The sequence below is a fragment of the Mustela nigripes genome, chromosome 2, assembly GCF_022355385.1.
Source record: "Mustela nigripes isolate SB6536 chromosome 2, MUSNIG.SB6536, whole genome shotgun sequence".
NCBI classification, from domain to species: domain Eukaryota; kingdom Metazoa; phylum Chordata; class Mammalia; order Carnivora; family Mustelidae; genus Mustela; species Mustela nigripes.
In genome coordinates this window covers 91,796,778-91,816,878 of record NC_081558.1, presented here as the reverse complement: position 1 = coordinate 91,816,878, position 20,101 = coordinate 91,796,778, and the positions used below count along the sequence as shown (strand labels likewise).

Sequence of the window (20,101 nt, the reverse complement as noted above, 5' to 3'; positions counted from 1 at the left end):
AGCCTCACCCTGGGCTGCACTGCAAATAGAATGCAGGGGCCGTGCCAAGGCTGAAAGCTCTAGCTTCACACAATTGCAACGATCCGGCTGCAAGCCTGTGGCTACTCGGACCAGGTTCGGAGCAGTGGAGGGGGTGAGAATGGGGGTGGTCAGATTCTGAATAGATTTAGCACCTCTCACTGGATGTGGGGTGGGGAAGAAATGGAAGAGCCCAGATGACTCCAAGGTGTTTAGCCTGAGTAACTGGAAGAGTGGGGCTGCCGTGAACTGAGATGTGGCAAGACAGAGTAGAAGCTTCTGCGCAAGGGCGCCTGGGTGGCTCAGTGGGTTGGGCCTCTGCCGTCAGCTCAGGTCATGATCTCAGGTTCTTGGGATCAAGCCCTGTATCAGGCTTTCTGCTCAACAGGGAGCCTGCTTCCTCCTCTCTCTCTGCCTGCCTCTCTGCCTATTTGTGATCTCTCTCTCTGTCAAATAAATAAATAAAAATCTAAAAAAAAAAAAAAGAAGCTTCTGCGCAGGCAGATGCACAGATAGGAGGTCCAGACTGGAGACAGTGGTGTTAAGCCATCAGTATTTCAGAGATGCCGAAAGCTGCAGGATAGACAGAGGCCCTCGCGGGAATGAGAAGAGAATATATGATCTACGATTCAGGAGAGGAGGAGAAATAGCCGAGGACCCGGAGTAGGCAAAGCCAATGAGATGGCAGGAAGCAGGGGAGTGGGATTACCTAGAAGTCAAGTGGCAAGGAGTGTCCTCAGGAGGAGGGAACGTGTGAAATGAAACCGCGAAGTTATGTAATAGGAAACCAGGAACTGAGCTTGGAGTTAGCAACAGGCTGGATGCTTAAGTGGGGATGGCTCATGGCTGGCATTCCTGACCTCAAGGGCACTGGGCAGAGCCAGGGAGAGGAGGAGTTGCCACAGTGTCTGGAGTCAGGCCAGATTACAAGGGGATCCTGGTGGGGCATCAACACAGGCGGTTTGGGGACACCCGCTTCCTCCACCCCTGCCACACTTGCTGCCCAGCTCCATGCTGCCCACAGCCCACGTGGACACACGATTTAATGTGTTGCCAACCACATCAATGCCATATAGGTATCCTCCTCTGCCTTGAGAGCTAAAGCACCATAGATTAGAAATTGGAAAGATTAACCTAGTGGCCTGAGGATTTGATGGACTTGGTTCTTTCCTTGGCCTCTAATCCCTGGAAAACCACCATTCAAGACTCAACATATTTGCCAACCACTGTGCCAAGCCCCCACTCTAGTCACTGGGGACAGAAGGATGAGTTAAAAAAAAAAAAAAAAAAAAGTCACAGCCCTGTCCTGAAGATCCCTGGCATCTAGCTGTGGTTAGGTGGTAAAGAGGTAATCATGGGGCAGGTGATCCAGAAGCAATCCAGAGCCAAATCCGAGAAGAAAGTCCCCGTTCCACGGATGGCAAAGACCTCTGCAGCCAGTCGGTATGTGGACCAAGAAGAAGCTACCAGAGGGTAAGGGTCACCACTGCCCACACTGCTCAGATTTATGGTGATGACAATGTTCCCAGACCCCCTTGCGGGCTGTTTATCCTCACACAGGTCACTCTAAATGTCTTATGTTTTCATTGCGATGGGATTTAACACGTGGGAGGGTAATGGGAGAGTATTCCTCTTCCTCCCTGAAAACCAAGGGCAGCCTACATTTGGTACTCTGACATGGGTCATCACCAATCTGGTTTTTTGGGGTGACAAATATGGATTTATTTTCCTTCTCCAAGTGCAAATGCCATCTCTAAATCTGGTGTTTTACGTGTTATGAAACATTCTTACAAAACAAAAAATAAAAAATGAGTTCAGATATCCATACAAACACCACCTTCTTCTGGCAAAATTAGGCAGACGAAAGAGGATTGGGAAGATAAACTCAAAGCAGCAGCCCCACGAACCCGAATATGCTGGTTTCAACAGGAAGTCTTGGCCTGTTGTCTTTTCTCCATAAACTTGCCTCCTCAGATGAAGAAATGGTTTTACTGAATGCTTGAAAGAGTCTCTCCCTCACAAGAGCACTTTTGACTAAATTGAACATTCTACGGAGAGAAGAAAATGAAAATAAAGAGCTCATAAAACTATTAAAATTTAGCAGAGAAATAAATATGGGACTTCTTTTAGAATTAATAAGAATTAGCTTAGGGGTTATTTGGGGGAAAAGGGCACTGAAGGCTCGAGAAGGTTCCTAAAGAGGAGATGCTCCAAAGCCCCAAATATGATCAAAATTGCCCTGTACTCCTTCTTAGCACAATACAGAGGCTGGACCTGATAAGAAATCAGGATGCAAAAAGAAGAGGGGGAGGCAATGCACAGTGTTGTGTCAAGCACCCAGACAAAATTAGCTGGGTTCAAAAAAGAACCGGCACCAGGAGTGCCTGATAAGGGAAGCTACTGCCAGTAATAAGAGGCCCTTTAGATGTGTCAGAAGCAGCAAGAGACTTAAACTCCACTGGTCAAGGGGCTCAGGGAAGGAGAAAATGCAAAGACAGGCTGAGTCAGTGAGTCACTGTCTCTTTTTCGCCAAGGAAGACTTTGGGGAGATCATACTCCCAAATTGCTTTTGAAGCAGGCAGATCCAAGATAGCATATCACATACAGCAGAGAAAGTGTGCAGAATGTTCTCGCCTGAGCTGACAAATGAGATGTGGATAAATTGCCGAGACAGGACGGCCTCGACTGCAAGTTATGAAAGAACTCACAGGTGACACAGGGCAAACAGGGGCCCACACTGGTCACAGGTCATCGCTGCCCATGGCCTTGGCCAGCCCTCCATTTGTAAGGAAGGCTTCAGTAGTGTTTGTGGTCTGGGAGGGGGGGCGTGTATCTATCCCAGAGTCAACCCAGAATCCAAACCTTGAGTCTTTGTGTGTGGAACCATTGCTGTCCTTCCTCCGGTTCACCTGGACCATGTATTTTATGTTTGTGACCTTCCTAGACCCTTTCATTTAGTTACTGACTCAGTCATATCCAAAGTCTTCCTCTCATTCATTTTGTTTTCCTTATTTAATACAGGCATTTCCACCCCCCCAACAATTAAGCACCTCAAATCCCAAAATATGAGAATGAGTTGATGCTTTTTTTCTAGGACAATTACTGACTTCTAATGCATTATCTTTGCTTATTAAAAATTGCTTCCTAATGTCTTAATTGATTTTTGTGTCAAAATAATTCTTTCAAACAGCTTTAACCATAATCCATTTGGGGATATAATAAATGATGTAACAGTTTACTGTATTAAATTATTTTATTTAAGATATCAAAAGTACTTAAAGCAGTTTTAAAAAACAATAGCAACACACACATACATTCAAAATTAAGTGGATCTATCGGAGAAAAATGCCTGAAGAGTTTATAGAAAATATGAAACTTGGGGTGCCTGGGTGGCTCAGTGGGTTAAAGCCTCTGCCTTCGGCTCAGGTCATGATCCCAGGGTCCTGGGATCGAGCCCCACATCCGGGTCTCTGCTCGGTGGGGAGCCTGCTTCCCTTCTTCTCTCTCTGCCTGCCTCTCTGCCTACTTGTGATCTCTGTCTGTCAAATAAACAGAATCTTTAAAAAAAAAAATATGAAACTTGGGTTTCAAGTTTTGGCAGATTTCATCTTAAGGGAAAACAGTGATGCTTCTGCAGGTAGAAAGCAGACCAGGAACAGTCTTGCTCTGAGGCCACTTCTCACCTGCCTTAGGAGCTGGGGTGAGGGTCACGGCTGAGTCGCCTTCCCCTTGGCTCAGGTGACAGCCCTTGTAAGTCTCCTGGAAGATAAATGACCTCTCTACTTAGGGGGACCTTCATAAGTGAATTTTCCAAGGAGGCCCATAGAAAGAGCCCATCTGCATTGCTCACGATAATCCATGCTGGGCAGGTGGGGGAAGTATTTCCTGGCCCTTCTGCGTGGTACGTGGCAGAGGGAAGGTCGTCACAGCGACCTCTCAGAGAGATGCTGCTATCCCACACCAAACAGTGTGCTCTGAGGCTTAGGAATCTCTTCTACCTTCCTGGGCATATGCTTTTGCTGGGAGGAATATCCCTCAGCTGACGGACATTTGGCTTGTTTACACATTTTGGCTGTTGGGAATAAGGCTGCTAAGGAACATTCATGTAAAGTTTCTGTGCTGACCTAGGTTTGCATTTCTCTTGGGTTTATATCTCATTGTAAAATGGCTGGATCACATGGTAATGCTAACTTCTTCTATTCTTTCTAGAATAGCATTTTCCAGCCAAATTATTCTTGGACTAACCACCCACAATCTGTATACCACAGACCCCAGCTATGAGGAAAACTAGGCAGGGTGAGGAATAGTCAGGATCCTAGAGCGCAGCCCAGGGCAGTAGGAATTGGCAGAAAGAGAGAAGAACTATGGCCCCTACAGATGCCACAGAGACACATGTGTTCCTATTCTGCCGTCTGCTTCCTGTGCGATCTTGGACTAAGTTCACTTAACATCTCTGGGCCTCAACTTCATCAACTATAAAACAGGAGTATTGATCCTTGTGTTACAGATTTTTTTGAATGTTCTGTGGATATGCCCTGTACTGCCTCTTGCTCTTTCTACCTAAATCTAGTCTGCTAGGCTATGGGATCTCAGCAACCACCTCACAGTCTCCTTCTGGGTCCACTCCTCTTTACATATGCAAAGCAATGCCTGGGCATAGCTCCTGATGTAAATGTGAAAGCACAACCCAGCGACAGTCCTGGGCATTTATCTGATAAATATCTTTGTGGGGATAAATGAACATGTCTACCCAGTCAAGATGGACATGATGGAGAAGAATGAGCTTGGAGAAGGGGAAGGTTCACAGCAGGGTTCCCTAGAGGTTGGAATGATGGATGCTCCAGAAGACAGATTGTTTCCTGTGACATCTCACGATGACCTAAAGTTTTTCTGGGAAGTAATCTAGGATGTAAACAATAGGTTCCTTGTCCTTGAGGACAGGGGGACCTTGTGACTCTGTGAGGGGATGAGCCATGGCCTACCCATCTGATAGTGTGACTCAAACCCAGGTGTCATGGATGCTTTCTTTGCTCTGTCCCTGCCTTTCTCATGGTCTTGTCACCTGTATCTCCTTACTCCTAACATCCTGTCCCACCTCCCTTGTACACTCCTGGGCCTCTTCATGTCACATTATACAGCAGCCAGATTACTCTTTCCAAAGCTTGATTCACGCATGTTATTCTGATGCTCAAAAACCTTCAGTGGGGGGTGCCTGGGTGACTCAGTCATTTAAGGGTCTGACCCATGATTTTGGCTCAGGTTATGATCTCAGCATTCTGAGATAAAGTCCCTAGTCAGGCTCTGTGCTCAGCAGGGAGTCTGCTTAAGATTCTCTCTCTCCTCTGCCTAACCCCATAAGGTGCTTGCGCTCATTCTCCCTCTAAAATAAATAGATCTTTTAAAAAAATATTCAATGGCTTCCCATTGGAAAAAGTCCCAATGTCCCTTCTAACATTTAACAGCATGGCAGCCCCTGACCAGTCCAGGCTGCCCCCCCATTTCCCCCAGAGGAGCCCATTGCTTTCTTTTAACTGCTCCACACACCCTGTCCCAGTAGAACCCAGCTTTGGAGGATCTCTGAAACATCTCTTCATGACCCAGTAGCCTTCAGAGTCACAGATCAGGCCACATGCTGCCCTGCCTTAGTCCCGCTTGACCACGCCCACCAGGGCACCTTGTCCCACACCCCCCCCCCCAATTCAAAGCCCTTATTTTAGTGACTCTCATCGGTTGTAATTTCCACCTTGGGACAGTGCACTGTGATCTAACTTTCCAGTTGCTCATCTCTGTTCTCCATCACTGGACTGAACTCTTTAGGGCATAAGTCATGTCTTTAGCCTCTTCCCACCGTGTTAGCACATAATAGATGTTCCATAAAAGTGTGCCCTTACTGTAATGATTGCAGGCTCTTCTCTAACGACACTGAAGGTAAAAGGGTCAGAAAATCATGTACCAATACCTAACATGGATAGTGGCCCTTCGGGGAGGAAGGTGGGGTGGGGTGGGGAGGGGAGGCAAGGGTGTGAACTGCCTTCTACAGAGCACGCGGAGGACAGCATTGAGGAGGCTGCTCCCAGGGAGGAATACAGAGGGGGGCTGAATATAGCAGTTCTGGGAGCCCGGGGACAGGGGTGCCTTTACACGGCACAGAGCCAGAAGCTGGGAGGCTAGGGCTATCCTCACTTCACTGAAAGCTTTCAGCTGAAATGCTACCCTAACATTAGTAGCCTTCTAATTTTTCTTCTTTTTTAGGTGCTGTGGAATCCTTTCTCCCAACCAAATTTTCCTTGAAGCCTTAAAGGAGAAACAGCGCAATTCAGAGCTGCTCTGGGTGAATCAGAAGCAGGAGTCCCAGAGCCCTGAAGCCAGTCCTATTTCCTACGTCCCCAGCCCAGACTCCGAACAGCTCACCAAGAGATCCAAAAATTCTGGAAAGCCTCCAAAAGCCCCCTTGAGGCCTCAGATTAAATTATGGGTGCTCCTAAAAGGCATGGGTGACAAGAGTGGGAGTGAGGGGTTGGAGGTGGTGGGTTACCTTTTCCTTACATGAAACACATTCTTCAGAAAAAACTAAAATCTCGATTTATTTTTTTTAAAGAGTATTTGGTTTTGTTTTGTTTTAAAGATTTTATTTATTTATTTGACAGAGAGAGATCACAAGTAGACAGAGAGGCAGGCAGAAAGAGAGAGGGGGGAAGCAGGCTCCCTGCTGAGCAGAGAACCCTGGGATCACGACCTGAGACAAGGCAGAGGCTTTAACCCACTGAGCCACCCAGGTGCCCCTAAAAATCTCAATTTAAATGTCAGCTAAAGACTTCAGGCCCACCAGTACGGAAGACAAAGAAAAAGAGTTTGCACAACGATGAATTGTGCAAATGACGAATTGTGTTTCCTCTGACATTTCTATTCTGGGAGATAACTTCAGGAAGGTGCTGCTCACATAACGGGTTCTCCCTCTGATGATGAAAACTCATTTCATTGCACAAATATGCTTGAATTTTACATTAGGAAGCCTGACTCATTAAATATTTTTGGTGCAGTAACACTTCTGGCCAAAGTAGATTAAACAAACAAGCAATTAGTTTGCAGACTGGATATGAATACAAAAGCAGAATTAATTATTTTTCTAATTATTTTCCTCTATTGTGGATATTGGCTTCTTGACTTCTGCTCCGGGCTTGCCTTGAGATGACCCTGACACGCCCTTCCAATCTTCCTCTTTACCTTGGAGTCAGCTAAGGACAGAGGACTGCTTTGAGGGGATGGCATCATTTTCATTCTGTTGTAGAATATTGGCTGAATCTCCCCCTGGGCTCAAAAAAGCAGGAGTGGGAGAGAAAGTGGGGGTCTTAGGCCCAGGTGGCTGAGTCAGCCCTATATCCCTGACTGGGGCTTCCTTCCTGGGTCCATCCACAAAGGTCCTGATTCCAAGCCAAAGGCAGGGGTAAGACAGCTGAGGGTAGGAGCTGGGGGCTGCTCTGGGGATGCAGGTTTATAGCAGAGGGTGATATTAACTCTGATGTGGAGGCGTTCTGTGGTGGGAACATCCAACTGATCCTGCTAGTTCTCAAAACGGGATCCTTGATCAGCATCACCTGGGAACTGGTGAGACATCCAGAATCTCGAGCCCCACTCCAGGCTACTGGATCAGAAACTCGGGGGTGGGGGAAGGGCTCAGCAATCTGTGTTTTAACAAGCCCTTCAAGGGATTCTGATGTACATTTCAATTTGAGAACTATTTGTCTAGAAATCTAGAAATTGGAATATAAAATTTTGAAAGGACATCTGAGGTTATTCAGTTTTCTACTAATTCTTCCAATTTATGGGTTTAGAGCACTGACGGTGAGAGAGGAAGTGACTTCCCTAAGCCCTTAGCAGGTGAGAGCAGTGACAGAAATGATGGTGCTGGCCATCTCTGCTCTCCTCCTACACTCAGGCTTCTAGCCCGGGGGATGCCCGGCACGGGGGAGGGCAGTGCCTCAGGGAGATTAGGGGAATCCAGACAGGTGGAAATGGGTGGAGCCCTGGGCCAGAGGAAGGAAGCATCCAGCTCATGGGGTCCTGGGTGGCCTCCTATCCCCACAACTGTATGGGTCTCCCTTCTCTTGACTCTGATGCCTGGGGACACCTGTGCCCTGCAGCCCTCTGAAATGTGGCAGTGGACAGTTTCATGCCTAGCACAACTCAAGGTCAGGAAGTGGGCTATGCCCTCCTTATTCCCAGTCACCATCTCCACACTGTGGCTCACCCTCTCTGGCACCCTCTGTTAAAATGTCACTGGGCAGAGCTGCCGCTCTTCACATTGGGAGCACTGTGTACTCACTCTTACCACCATTCCTGACTCACTGAAGACCTGGGTTTCTGTCTGCTCCATCCCAGGACTTGCCCTTTGGTGGATGACTTCCATGTCCAACCACTTCCTGTTCCCCGACCCCCACCACTCTTCCACATCTGCCCATTCTCATGGCACACCTGGATTCAGTTTCACCTGAAGTGGCTCCATTTTCAAAGCCACAAACTCAGGTCTTCTCCTTCCTCCCAGCAACCTCTGACAAGCCCCTGCAACTCTTGCTGGCTCAACCAGCCCTCTCGGCCTTGACTTCCACCCCACACGTCAGCCCTCTTCCTTATGGGCATCCCTCATTATCCAGCCCAGTTCCATCTTTGTAATAACCTAAATGGCAATAATCCCTTAACCCTCAGGCACGAGTCGCCTTTATCTTTTCTGAGGACACAGCCAGCAAAACTCATCTCAAGAGAGATCCATGATTAACTTCCTGCAGGGTCAGCCATGCACTGCTGAGAAGGTCACGTAACAGGGCAGGTGGATGGCTTCGTAAACACGTGATCCCCAGCTTCCAAGGAGCCCTCAGCGCTTCCTGGAAATGAGGGATTTCTCTCCTCAATCCCATCCCCCACTCTCTGCAACGGCCCTGCCAAACTTGCCATGCTCTTTGAACCACCGACCCCAGTACTTCGTGCACCCTCCGCAACCAAGCTCATCTCCCACGTTGTGGAGAAAATACCCAAATGCAGAAGTCGTACCTGGACTCCGGAACTCCAAATGTCCACAAATCACACATGCGCAGAACTGAATCCCCCCCTCCCCTTGCCACTGTCCCCGAACACTTCCGGGGCCCCTGGCATGTCTCCAATGTATTTGCAAACCATCCGCTCATTCTCCTGGTTTGTTTTCTCTCTTCTCCATGTCAGCTGTCTGTGAGACGCCCCCTAGGAAAGCTGTTCCCTAAGCCGCATTTCCAGTCCCCTCTCTGAGGACCTGTGGCCACGTTCAGCCCAACACCCACAACCGCCGACAGCCTTTCCTCCCTTCCAAATTGTGGCACCTCATCACCATGCCTCAAGGCTGCTTGTTGTGCTCAAACTTCACCCTGTTCCTGTGGCACAGCTGTCTCCCTTGTCCTTCCAGTCCTTGTCCTGGGCCCTCACTCTCTCCCAGGGTATCACATAAGCCAACAGACACCGGGAGGTCCTGTCCCCAGCCAGTGCCCTGCACACCCACCCCCTTCCAAGCTTCCTCCACCACAAGCAAACATGCACCTACAAACAAGAGACAGCCGGCTGGTTTATGAGGCACCACAAGACCATGAATGTTAAGTAAGGCCAGAGCAGAGGACACTGTGCTGACGTACAGGGGTTAGTGGAGGAGTGAGACCTGGTCTTTTCCCCTGGGAGCCATAAAGTCTATCAGGACAAGTACAGCCTATGTGCATGAAAAACTAATGCACGTGCAAGAACTCATTGTATCATCCTTGTAACTAGTACAGTTCAGAGACCAATAAGGATTTTGTATGGGGCAGATAGGCTCCCAGGGGGTCTTGTGCCCTTGAGCTCTTCTGGACAGACAAAGCATTTGCTCTGTTCTGAAAGGAAAGGAAAGAAGAGAAGAGAAGAGGGAAGGGAAGGGAAGAGAGGAGGGGACAGGAGGGAGGGGTGAGGATGGGAGAGAGGGGCGGAGAGGAGAGGGGAGGAAAGAGGGAAAGAAAGGCACACACATGTTAAGATCCTAGGGCTCCATTCTTTCGCCGATGTCCTGCAGCTGGGGCCTCAGAAGGAAACTGATCCCAAGGCCTGAGGGTTGGCCAAGAGTCTCCTTTGAACTGGAATAGATTTGTGGTCTGGTGTTGCCTTTATTTACCCAGAACATTTAATGCGCCTTTTTTTCTCCCTCTTTCACATCCGCTCAGAGAAGATGTTAATTTTCTGAAATTAAACACTTAGCTTGATTACTGTTTTGTTAATTGCGGCATTCAAAAACCCCTGGTGCTCCCGCCTGTTTAACATGGCTGGCGCTGTGAAAATGACAGGCACGGAGTTGGCACGCCGGTGGACAGACAGCGCGTCAGTACGCCGTCCCAACCACCCCCAGCTATGCATTCGCTCCAGTAGCTGGGGCTTGCCCACAGGGGAGCCGCAGCCCGGCTCATAGCACAGGGTCTCTCTGAGGGCCATGTTTTGGGAGGACAGTGCCACCAGGAAGTTCCAGGTCTCAGCCACATCTGGAAGAATGTTGGGGCTTAACTCCAAACCCAGCACCCGCCCAGAGATGTGTGATGAAGTGAAGACCATGGAGAGGGCTCAAGCTGCTCCACATGCAGACGCCTGAGCTGAGTCTAAGAAAGACTGAGGCTCTCATTCATACATTTGCTTGATAATTTATTAATCCCTCAATAAACATTTATTGACTTCTGTTATTTCAGGCATCTAGCTAGACACTGGGGAACAAGAGCCAATAAGACGGGTACAGGCATGCTGTCCTGAAGATTACTGTTGGGGCTCACGGAGCTGACATTTGCGGGAGGAGCGCGGGGCAGACACATCACCAGAACCCCTCCTCCCTCCCGCCTCCTTTGCCAAGGCCATGGGGCGAACAGCAACTAGCTCATGATCCAACTAGAAATTCTCTCCGTGAGGTTCCCTCTAGGAGGAGGGTTATTGCAATGTCATTTGGACTTGGGACAGGGTAAGAAACATACTACAATCTCACTGCCAGCAGCCTGTCCCATTTGCACTCAACAAAGCACGGACTTGCAGTGCCTGGCCCAAGCTGGAGTACAGTGAGCAAATGAGCCCCAGGCCGCATGGGGCCTTGCAGTCATCCTGGCCGGGAGGCAGGGCAGGGCATTCTCAGCTGTTCCCCAGCTGTCAGCAGCATCACCAGGCATTGCCCAGGACCGGAAACATGGAGAATACCCACACACGAGCATTGCATGGTCCTGCAGGTGATATCTGTCCATAAGAAGCCCAAACTGGTCAGTTACTGAGTCGTAAAATAGACCACCCAACACTGTCAGTGTTCAGCCTAGTCGCTATAGACTGAGATGTTCTCTCTCAATGTGACCACCTTCTAACCATCGGAAAGTGAAGGTTGGCACCACAGCAGGCTGTGGGACCAAGAGCCCAGCTGACGGGCCCCTAGTGTTGCTTCCCCGCTAGTTGTCTGCTCCCTTGTGACTTGTCTGGGCCTGTGACCCCAGTCCCAGTGAGTGCTGTGGACCAGAATGTGAGCTCCGCAAGGCACAGATTTGTGTCTGTGTTGTTTGCTCCTGTGTTCCTGGTGCTTCGAGCAGCGCATGATGCACAGAAAGCCTCAATAAATATTTGTTGAGAAAGAGAACAGACGGGAGCCCCTAGAAGCAGGAACCCATGAGTCAGGCTGTGGAAAGCAGTCACAAAGACTGTGTTAGATGAATGAATACATTCCCAAAGTTAGAGTGCTTAACTAAATAAATAAACCCCTTTGAGTACGGCTGAATCTCACTGTGCTCCTCTGAGTGGATTGGGGCTGCTGGCATCGTCCAAAGATTGTTCCCTTCAGTTTTCCTTTCAGTTTTTGTTTTGTTCTGTTTTTTTCTTTTCAGTTTTTCCTTTTAGGGGAGGGAGATACCTGGTCGGCCAGCTATCACCACCCCAGAGAAACATCTCTGTACTAACTCCGATGTAGGGACTGAAGGATCCTGGCAAGTACTTCTCAAGGTTCCCTGTGCCTAGCATGGTGTGGTCCCTCCCTCCTGAAGCTGGGGTAAGTGAGAAAGGCTGATTTCCCCTAGAGCTCACCATCTCGTGGAGAGCCCCAAGGTTGAGGAGGGTGGAAGCCAGGACTTTGATTAAGTACAGTGTCACCTGCTGACCTACTCAGCTCAACACACAACACACCGCGGTTGGCAAATATGGTCCGGACCTTTCTGAGACCACTTAAAATTTCCTTTTCAGTGTCAGGGCTTAAGAAACAATAAAAACAACCTTTTTAGAGTTAACAGTGGGAAGAAAGCAATGAAATTAACTATGAAATTGAATTAAGGACAGTGAAAATTTCATTTACTTAAAGGTTTTTAAACTCTTTTTTATTAATTTGAATGAAAGTTTTCTTAAAGTCATTCCAGTCTTTTTAAAGTTCTGACTCAATCTTTTCTCTACTTCGGAGCAAATTTCGCCTGCTAATTTCCAATGAGACCAGCCCCTAAAAATGAACTGGTTTCAGCATATGGATCTTAACACTCCAAATTTCTACAGGCAGCACTGTAATATTGTTTTAATATTTAATTTTGAGATTTACATAATATCTTTCCTCCAAAGAGCTCGATATATTGCAATATCATAAAATTCCTTTTCATATTCAAAGATTATTCTTTATGCATGCAAATACTATATTTAACCAAGGAATGATGCAAATTAGGTGATGTGTTCAGAAGAATTGGTGGTCTAGGTAATTCTTTTGTAGGAAAAGTAGCATCTCTGAGTGACTTTAATTGTCTAGGAGCTTCAATAACACCTTAAAAATGGACAAACTATAGGGGCTTATGACCATTAATGGAAGTAATGCAGTATCTTTGAAACAAAATTAAGTTATGGATTGTGTCTGTGGGCACAGTGAATATGTTAACATCCCACATGCAGTAGGCACAGTGGGTCACACGTGGACCGGGGGTAATATACATGTCAGATATAAGTAAGGCTGATGTGTTCATAAAAGTAAGAGGGCAAGTGCTGCTTCTCTAGACACACGAGGAGGAAAGACGGACGGGCTCCTCTGAGCGGCAAGGTCAGCCTGGCACAGGTCCATAGCTCTGGTTCCAGTGCCCTCATCAACTCCCGGGGACTTTGCCGCTAAGCCCTTCTGGTACCCACTCCTCCCTTGGAGAATGGACAAACCAATCCCTGTCATTTATCTGATGGGGATGACATCGGTCCCAAACAAAGTGATGGAGGGGCCTCGGAAGGAAACAGCTTTGGTAGAGAGTACAGCAAACTGCTGTCTGGCTCAGAAATGAGGCTCATCCCTTCGTCCGTAGCCTGGTTCACAAAGGGACTTTTTGTCCCATCTCATTTGCTTGTCACAACAGCTCTAGGAAGAAGGGTTCATTACTCCCATGTGACAGTTGAGATAGAAGGGATCATGGCAGTTCAGTGAACTTGCACGAGTCCTGTGAAGAGCAGAGAGGGGGTCCAACAGCAGGGTCCCTCACTCTACCTCTGCTGCACTGGACCCAAGTGGTGAGCAAGGTGGGGCGCCTGAGTGGCTCGGTCAGTGAAGCATCTGTCTTCAGCTCAGGTCATGATCCCAGGGTCCTGGGATAGAGTCCGGCATGGGGCTCTCTGCTCAGCAGGGAGCCGGCTTCTCCCTCTGCCCCTCCCCCCTGCTCATGCTCTCCCTTGCTTTCTCTCTCTCGAATAAATAAATAATTTTTAAAACAGAAAAAAAGAAAAAAAGAGGTGAGAAACGTGACTGCCCCACAGTGGAATAAGGCTAGACCAACACAGCACTCTTGCCATTCAGGCTTGGGTAAATCAGATTAGCCTTCTGAATCAGAGGTTACAAACCACAGCTCATAGGGCAAATCCAGTCTTGGGTGTATTTGGCTCTCAAGTGCTTTAAAATTTCCTAATTAGTTGTCAACATTTTATTATTTATTCATTTATTCCTTAAAGATTTTATTTATTTATTTGTCAGAAAGAGAGAAGGAACAAGCAAGGGGAGCGGGAGGCAGAGGGAGAAGCAGACTCCCCGCTGAGCAGGGAGCCTGACACGGGACTCTCTCCCAGGACCCCGAGATCATGACCTGAGCTGAGGGCAGAGGCTTCACTGACCGAGCCACCCAGGCATCCCTAGTCGTCAACATTTTAAATCTAGGTTTTCAGCTTATAGGTTCTGGCAGTGAGGAGCATGGCACCACTTGCCAGAGCAGAGCAGAGGCTGGCCTGTCCGTGGTTCTCTGCGGCCCTCACCACTCTACTGCCTGACGCTTGGCCCTGCTTTGCTCCTCTCCACTGCCTGCCTGGCCTCTTGGGCCTTTGACTGTGTTCTCTCTGGCTCAGATGGTCCCAAATTCACTGACTCTATTTTATTTTGTGGCAAGTTGATTTTTTAGATGTTCTGGTCTGATTTGTCTTATTTATTTTCCCCAAGATTTCCTCTGAGGTCCCCTTCCCCAACTCTGATATTCTGAATCTAGTTGGCAGGAAATAGAAGTAAAGTTTGTCATTCACTTTAATTCTCTCTGACAGCCAGATGATCTGGCCATCAGTCTGAATCTGGGGCCAGGTGCCAGAGAGTGGCTGGAGGAGTCAGTGGTGATAACAGCTCTGTGCAGATCGCTTGGCCACTGGAACAGAGCGTGTTCCACCTGATCTGGTCTATTTTAAACTCCAAGCAGCAGTATGCAGTGCAAGGCTGCATCCCCGAAGACCTCACGTAAATCTGAGCTTGCATAATTCATGACCAGCCCCAACCAAAGATGATGGACATTTTTTTTGACAGCTGAAGTAGCCCAGCTATGTGGCAATAGCTTAGAGAGAGCTTATAACTTCCCTGGCTCACCATAATGCGATTTTTGATCAGTCGGAGAATAAAATGGCCACGAATCTGAGTTTGAAACCTAGAAACATCACTGCCGGTGGTGAGATGTTGAGCAGATTCTGAAAGCACTCTGGCCCATTTCTTCCTCTGATCCACCTCAATTAGCCATGGGCTTGGCACACTGGAGGTGCTTAAAATGGTAATAAGGAACTCAGCATGGACTTGGCACAGTAGAGGTGCTCAAAATGGCAGTTTTCTGCCACTGCCTATGGGCTGGGTGAGGATTTGATCCTGTTACTCTCCAAGTGACACAATATCTTTGCGTAGTCAAGACTATAGACATGACTGGGGCAGTCACAGGAGACAGAAGCCCTCTGCCCCTCTCAGGACCCAAGAGATCCCTCAGTGTCCCCCCAGGGATGCTTGTCTCCGTGTGCCCTATGGATCAAAAGATGATTACAAAATCTCCCACACTCTCGTGTTAGATCAGCCCTTAGGGCCAAGAAAAGCCTCTTGGTAACTCCCTCTGGTGGACTGATGCCAACCATAACCTTTTTACTGGATACCTCAGTCAGCTCAATGAGCTGCCCGCTTCCACTGGGCGGGCCTCACGAGAACGGTGGGAGGCAGCATCAGTGTGGTGTGTCTGGGCAGCCCTGAGAAAGAAGGAGCATGACAATCTCGGATCTGCTGGACAGTTAGAGCTGCATACCCAGCTGCAGACATGGTCTGTAGCTTCTGGCCAAAGGAAGAGCCAGGCTGGAGCAGCAAGCCAGCCTGCCAGGATCGAGTCTGCTATTCATGAACATCAGGCTTCTGATCAAGTCCAAGACCACTTAGCAACCAACTTTGCCAAGCACTTCTCTCATGTGACCCTCACTGACAACCATGGTCAAGCTCCAAATCACCTCGGGGATCACTTAACAGACACACAGTCATCTCTGTCTCGATCCAGGGGCAGAGAAGTCTTCTAGGGTTCCGTGTCACAGAGACGTGGCATGACTTATGGACTTACATGGGTCCATCTACCTTGGCCCTTCATGTAGCAGAGTGATATGGCTTTCATGATGCCTGCTACTTAGTCTCTCTTTCACCTCTTATAAAACTTGTCACTTAGGGGTGTCTGGGGGGCTCAGTCAGTTAAGCATCTGACTCTTGATTTCGGCTCAGATCATGATCTCAGGATCGTGGCATCGAGCCTGGCATCAGGCTCTGCGATGGGCATGGAGCCAGCTTAAGATTTCCCCCTCTCCCTCTTCTCCTCTCCCTGCCTGCCCCCCAAAAGTGTCACTTCCCTTTGTGTTTCTCAACTTTTCTTGGACAGTACAGGCCCAAGTGTTTATTTTGGGGGATCTCCTCCTTTAAAGGAATGATCTGATGGTTAAAAAGTTTGCATTCCCACACAGCTCTGCCCCCAAGCATTGTGAAAGCACCACACTCCTCAGAGCCCCACAGCCCACCAATCAGGACCCGTGTGTCACCTTGTCATTTGTCTCGTTAGAACCACATGCCACCAAGAAGCACCCTTCTCTCATTGATTGTAAACTTTCTGACACCGGAATTCCAGATTCCCAAAAAGGGGACTCCAAAATCAGGGAAAGTTAAGAGAAAAGGGACTGTCAGAAGAGGAACAAAGGGCACGAGAAATCCACTCCTGGAGAAGCAAGTGAGTGAGGATGACGACAGCTATCTTGAATGCTGGCGATGCCGGGCCCCTTGCAGGAGACCCGATCCCTCGGCGTCTCTGCAGCCTGGGAAGGTGCAGATGGCAAGATAAGCAGATGGGCAGGTTCGGGAATAGCAGGGTAAGGAAAGGGAGGGGCAGGAATCAAAGCAAACCGCTATAAGTGGCAGGTTTGTTCGCACATTCTTAGAGAGAGAGAGCAGACAGCCAAGCCCAGCATGACATGACAGGCTGGCAGGATTATTAGTCCCAGAAGCTGGGACACTAAAATATTTCAGCCAGTTTTCCGCCTTAAACTCTCCAAGGGGAACACTGCTAACAAAAGCTGCCCGTGTTCCATGCTCCACGTGATCCAGAAATTACCATCGCCTTTTCTTGGGGTAAGACAGAGACTGTCACAACCTTTGTCTCCATGGTGCTGGGGCTCTGGTCACCAGCTGGAGGCTTCCACACTTCCACGCCTGTTTTCTCACTGCACACGCATGCATGCAAACACGTGACCAAACGCATGCATACAAACACGCACTCACGAACACACACTTGCTCACGGCAACAACGCAGCCATCTGGACAGCCACGCTCTCCTGCAACACCTTTTTTTCTCCTGAGTTCTGACAGCTTAAACCCAAGAATCATCTGCCATCAGAGCCGCCTGGTACTGAAAGAGGCAGAAGGAACCCGAGAATGGGGAGGTGAGGAGCAGACGAGGACAGAGTAGGGAAGAAGAGGTTAAGAAGGGGGAGCTACAGGGAGGGAGAGAGAGAGAGAAAAGGGATGTGCTTGGCTCCAGCTATTCCACTAACAAGCTGTCCTTCTAGCATCTGTTGATTGAGAAAAATCCATAATTCCAAATAAGATCACAGTCCACTGCCCACGACCCCCACTGCCTATAGACTTTCCCTCTGCATTCTTGCGCCGTCACCCCAGGAGGGGAGATTGCTCATTTCTGTCTAACTCCCTTGGTATTTACCGCACATGCACGGTACACACGCCTCAAACGCACCCTGCTGCAGATCTGGATTGCGTGTCTACATCCTGCAAATTCTGCAGTTAATGAGTTTTCTGGGAGGAACCGTGGTCTCCAGGTCTCACTGTATCCCTCACGGTGTCTAACCCACAGTTTGGCACACACATCAGAGGCTAACAAACTCTCCCTTAATAAGGAGGGAGTAATAAGGAAGGGAGTGAGTGCATGAATGGACTGGTTAGATGGATATAAAAAGAAATGGGTTGTTGCAAGAGGTGTAAAAAGTAATAAAGAGAAAAGGTCAGAAGAGTAAGAGATACAGAAATAAAGAGGAGAGAACCAAATGTGTTTTGAGCTCTGCGTGCCACAGGGATGTATGGGCTCTCGGCAGTGATCTATTGCCAATGATGTGAGGTCTCTATCGCAGTGTAGCATTCATCTCGGCAAGCTACACAGGAGGACACACTCTTGGATTACATGGTTTAATTGAAAAGTAACTCTATCACATGCTTTCTGAGATGTTTCTTTCATTGGGTTTTCTGATACAGTAGCACTGGGGTTCTTAATACCGTGCAGGGCTTCTGCCCATTCATCTACCCAACCCCCCACCCCTCTGTCTGTCCATCTATCTTTCCAACGGCATTTGTTGAGCCCCAGCTGAATGCAGAGTACTGGGTTCTACTCCGACTTGGATAGACGCCTCTGCTTTTGTCCTGAGCTCGAGAATATCCCTCAGAATCCAGCTCACCCTCAGGGATGAAACGCTACACCTGTTTCCTCCATGGCCATTAATGTCCGTGGCCTGACCCTTTCTCTCCTGTGAGGAGACCGGAAGGCAGAATGGGTGTGGCCACAGCTTTGTTCCTTCAGAGAGAGGGGCGGGGAGCCAGCCACACAGACAGACAGAAGGAGCACAGATGCCTTCAGACTTACCAGCTTGGTTCGTGGTGATGTTGACGGAGACATGCTGTGGGGGGAAGGGGCTCTTGCTGGACACTCCGTTGACGGCCTGGATGTCGAAGGTGTAAGGGGTGTGGGCCCACAGGCTGCTGATGGACACTCGGCACTCGGTCAGGCCCAGCTGCCGGGGCACAAACTCCACGTTGTCGTCGCAGCGGGAGCAGCTCCGACGGTCCGCGCGGCACTTCCTACAGATGATGTTGTAGGTCACATCATCACGCCCACCTGTCTCCCTGGGCGGGTGCCACTCCAGAATGATGGACGTCTCATTGACGATGGAGATGACATTGCGGGGGCCTGACGGGACACCTGTAGGAGACAAAGAGAGGCCCAGTGAGGTTGGACAGAAGCCTCCTCCTCCAGCCTCTCTCTGTCTTTGGTGTGTTCCCACCACACCATCGTCTTGCACGCATCGTCTCCTGCCCCTCAGTCCCAAATTTCCACACTCCAATCCATCCCGAGAAAATTGGTGGACAGAGATGACAACCTGCCCCAAACTCCCCTGGGACAACTTCTTCCAGTCATGTGTGCCGAAGGAGAGGAGATGCAAGGACCTGGCTTCGGGCGCTTTTGTTCTCAGGACTATGCCACTTCCCCTAGCCAATCTGAGTGTATAGTATGTATAGTTTACTATAGTATACTATAGTATATAATATGTATGTGTATTAGACACTTACTGGATTCCTGTAGAATTCAAGAGTTGAGGGACACAAGTGGCCCATCAAAAGCCCAAACAGATCCTGCACAGATCCAACAGGCATCCTGCACAAAACCCCACACAACTTGGGGTCTGTGTGGTGTATACATCTTGGGCTGTTTCTCTGGAGGACAGGCTGCTGGACCACCTGCACAGATGAATATTGACAGCGCCCAGCTTTGGTGCTTGAGGACAAGACGCAAAGTTGGGTGGGAGCTTCATACAAGCCACCATTTTTGATCCCACAACATAAGAAGAGCATAGGGGTTTGTTCCAGATACTCTACTGGCTGCTTTATACACATTTACATGGGAAGATACAATGATTAATTCAATTGTATAGAAAGGGAAACTAAAGCTGGCTATAGATCACGTGGTCTATAAGAACTGAAGCCAGTATGCAGACCCATGTCCCCCTGACTCCATAGCTCAGACGCTCCATGACAGCCCTATGCTGCCTGCTAATGAAACCAGCTATCTTTCCCTACTAAGAAAAAAGCCGTCTTCCAGTCTGGCCTTCCACCGGTATGGTACTCCAAAGGTTGATGGTCAGATCTGTTCCTAAATAACAGGAGATTTGAACAGACTCTCTCTCCTACAAACCAGCCAGGCTCACTGGGAGTCCAGGAGAGCAGCCCTTTCCCTGTGGACAGCTCTGTCTAAGGCTCCCCTTCATCCGGTGGCAAAGGTGGAAAAGCCTTGTTAAATATGAAATTCTGGAAAGCCTGGTCCTTGGTGGAAAGGCAACCTATTTCTGAATTACTGGCCACATTGCTGGACATTTGATGAAGTCAGAGAATCTGCCCCAAAACAGAACAGATCACAGCTCCTCCGCAGCTGAGCGCTGCCTATCCTCGATGCACCGCGATGCATATCACGGTGAAAACGAATCTTACCCAGAAGCCCCCCTTCTGAATGGTGGGTCTGCTGGAGCAGCCGCCCTGGATAGTAATGCATTC

General features: G+C 48.8%; 1 protein-coding gene across 2 annotated transcripts in view; it reads right to left on the bottom strand.

The window, feature by feature from the left end:
- The window catches only part of EPHB1 (EPH receptor B1), a 418,928-nt gene that overhangs the window by 95,306 nt on the left and 303,521 nt on the right, over positions 1-20,101 (bottom strand). For both annotated transcript variants that reach the window (XM_059390963.1, XM_059390964.1), the window contains exon 5: positions 18,420-18,755. In XM_059390963.1, coding sequence (XP_059246946.1) covers positions 18,420-18,755 — 336 coding nt within the window. The remainder of the gene's footprint in view (positions 1-18,419; positions 18,756-20,101) is intronic.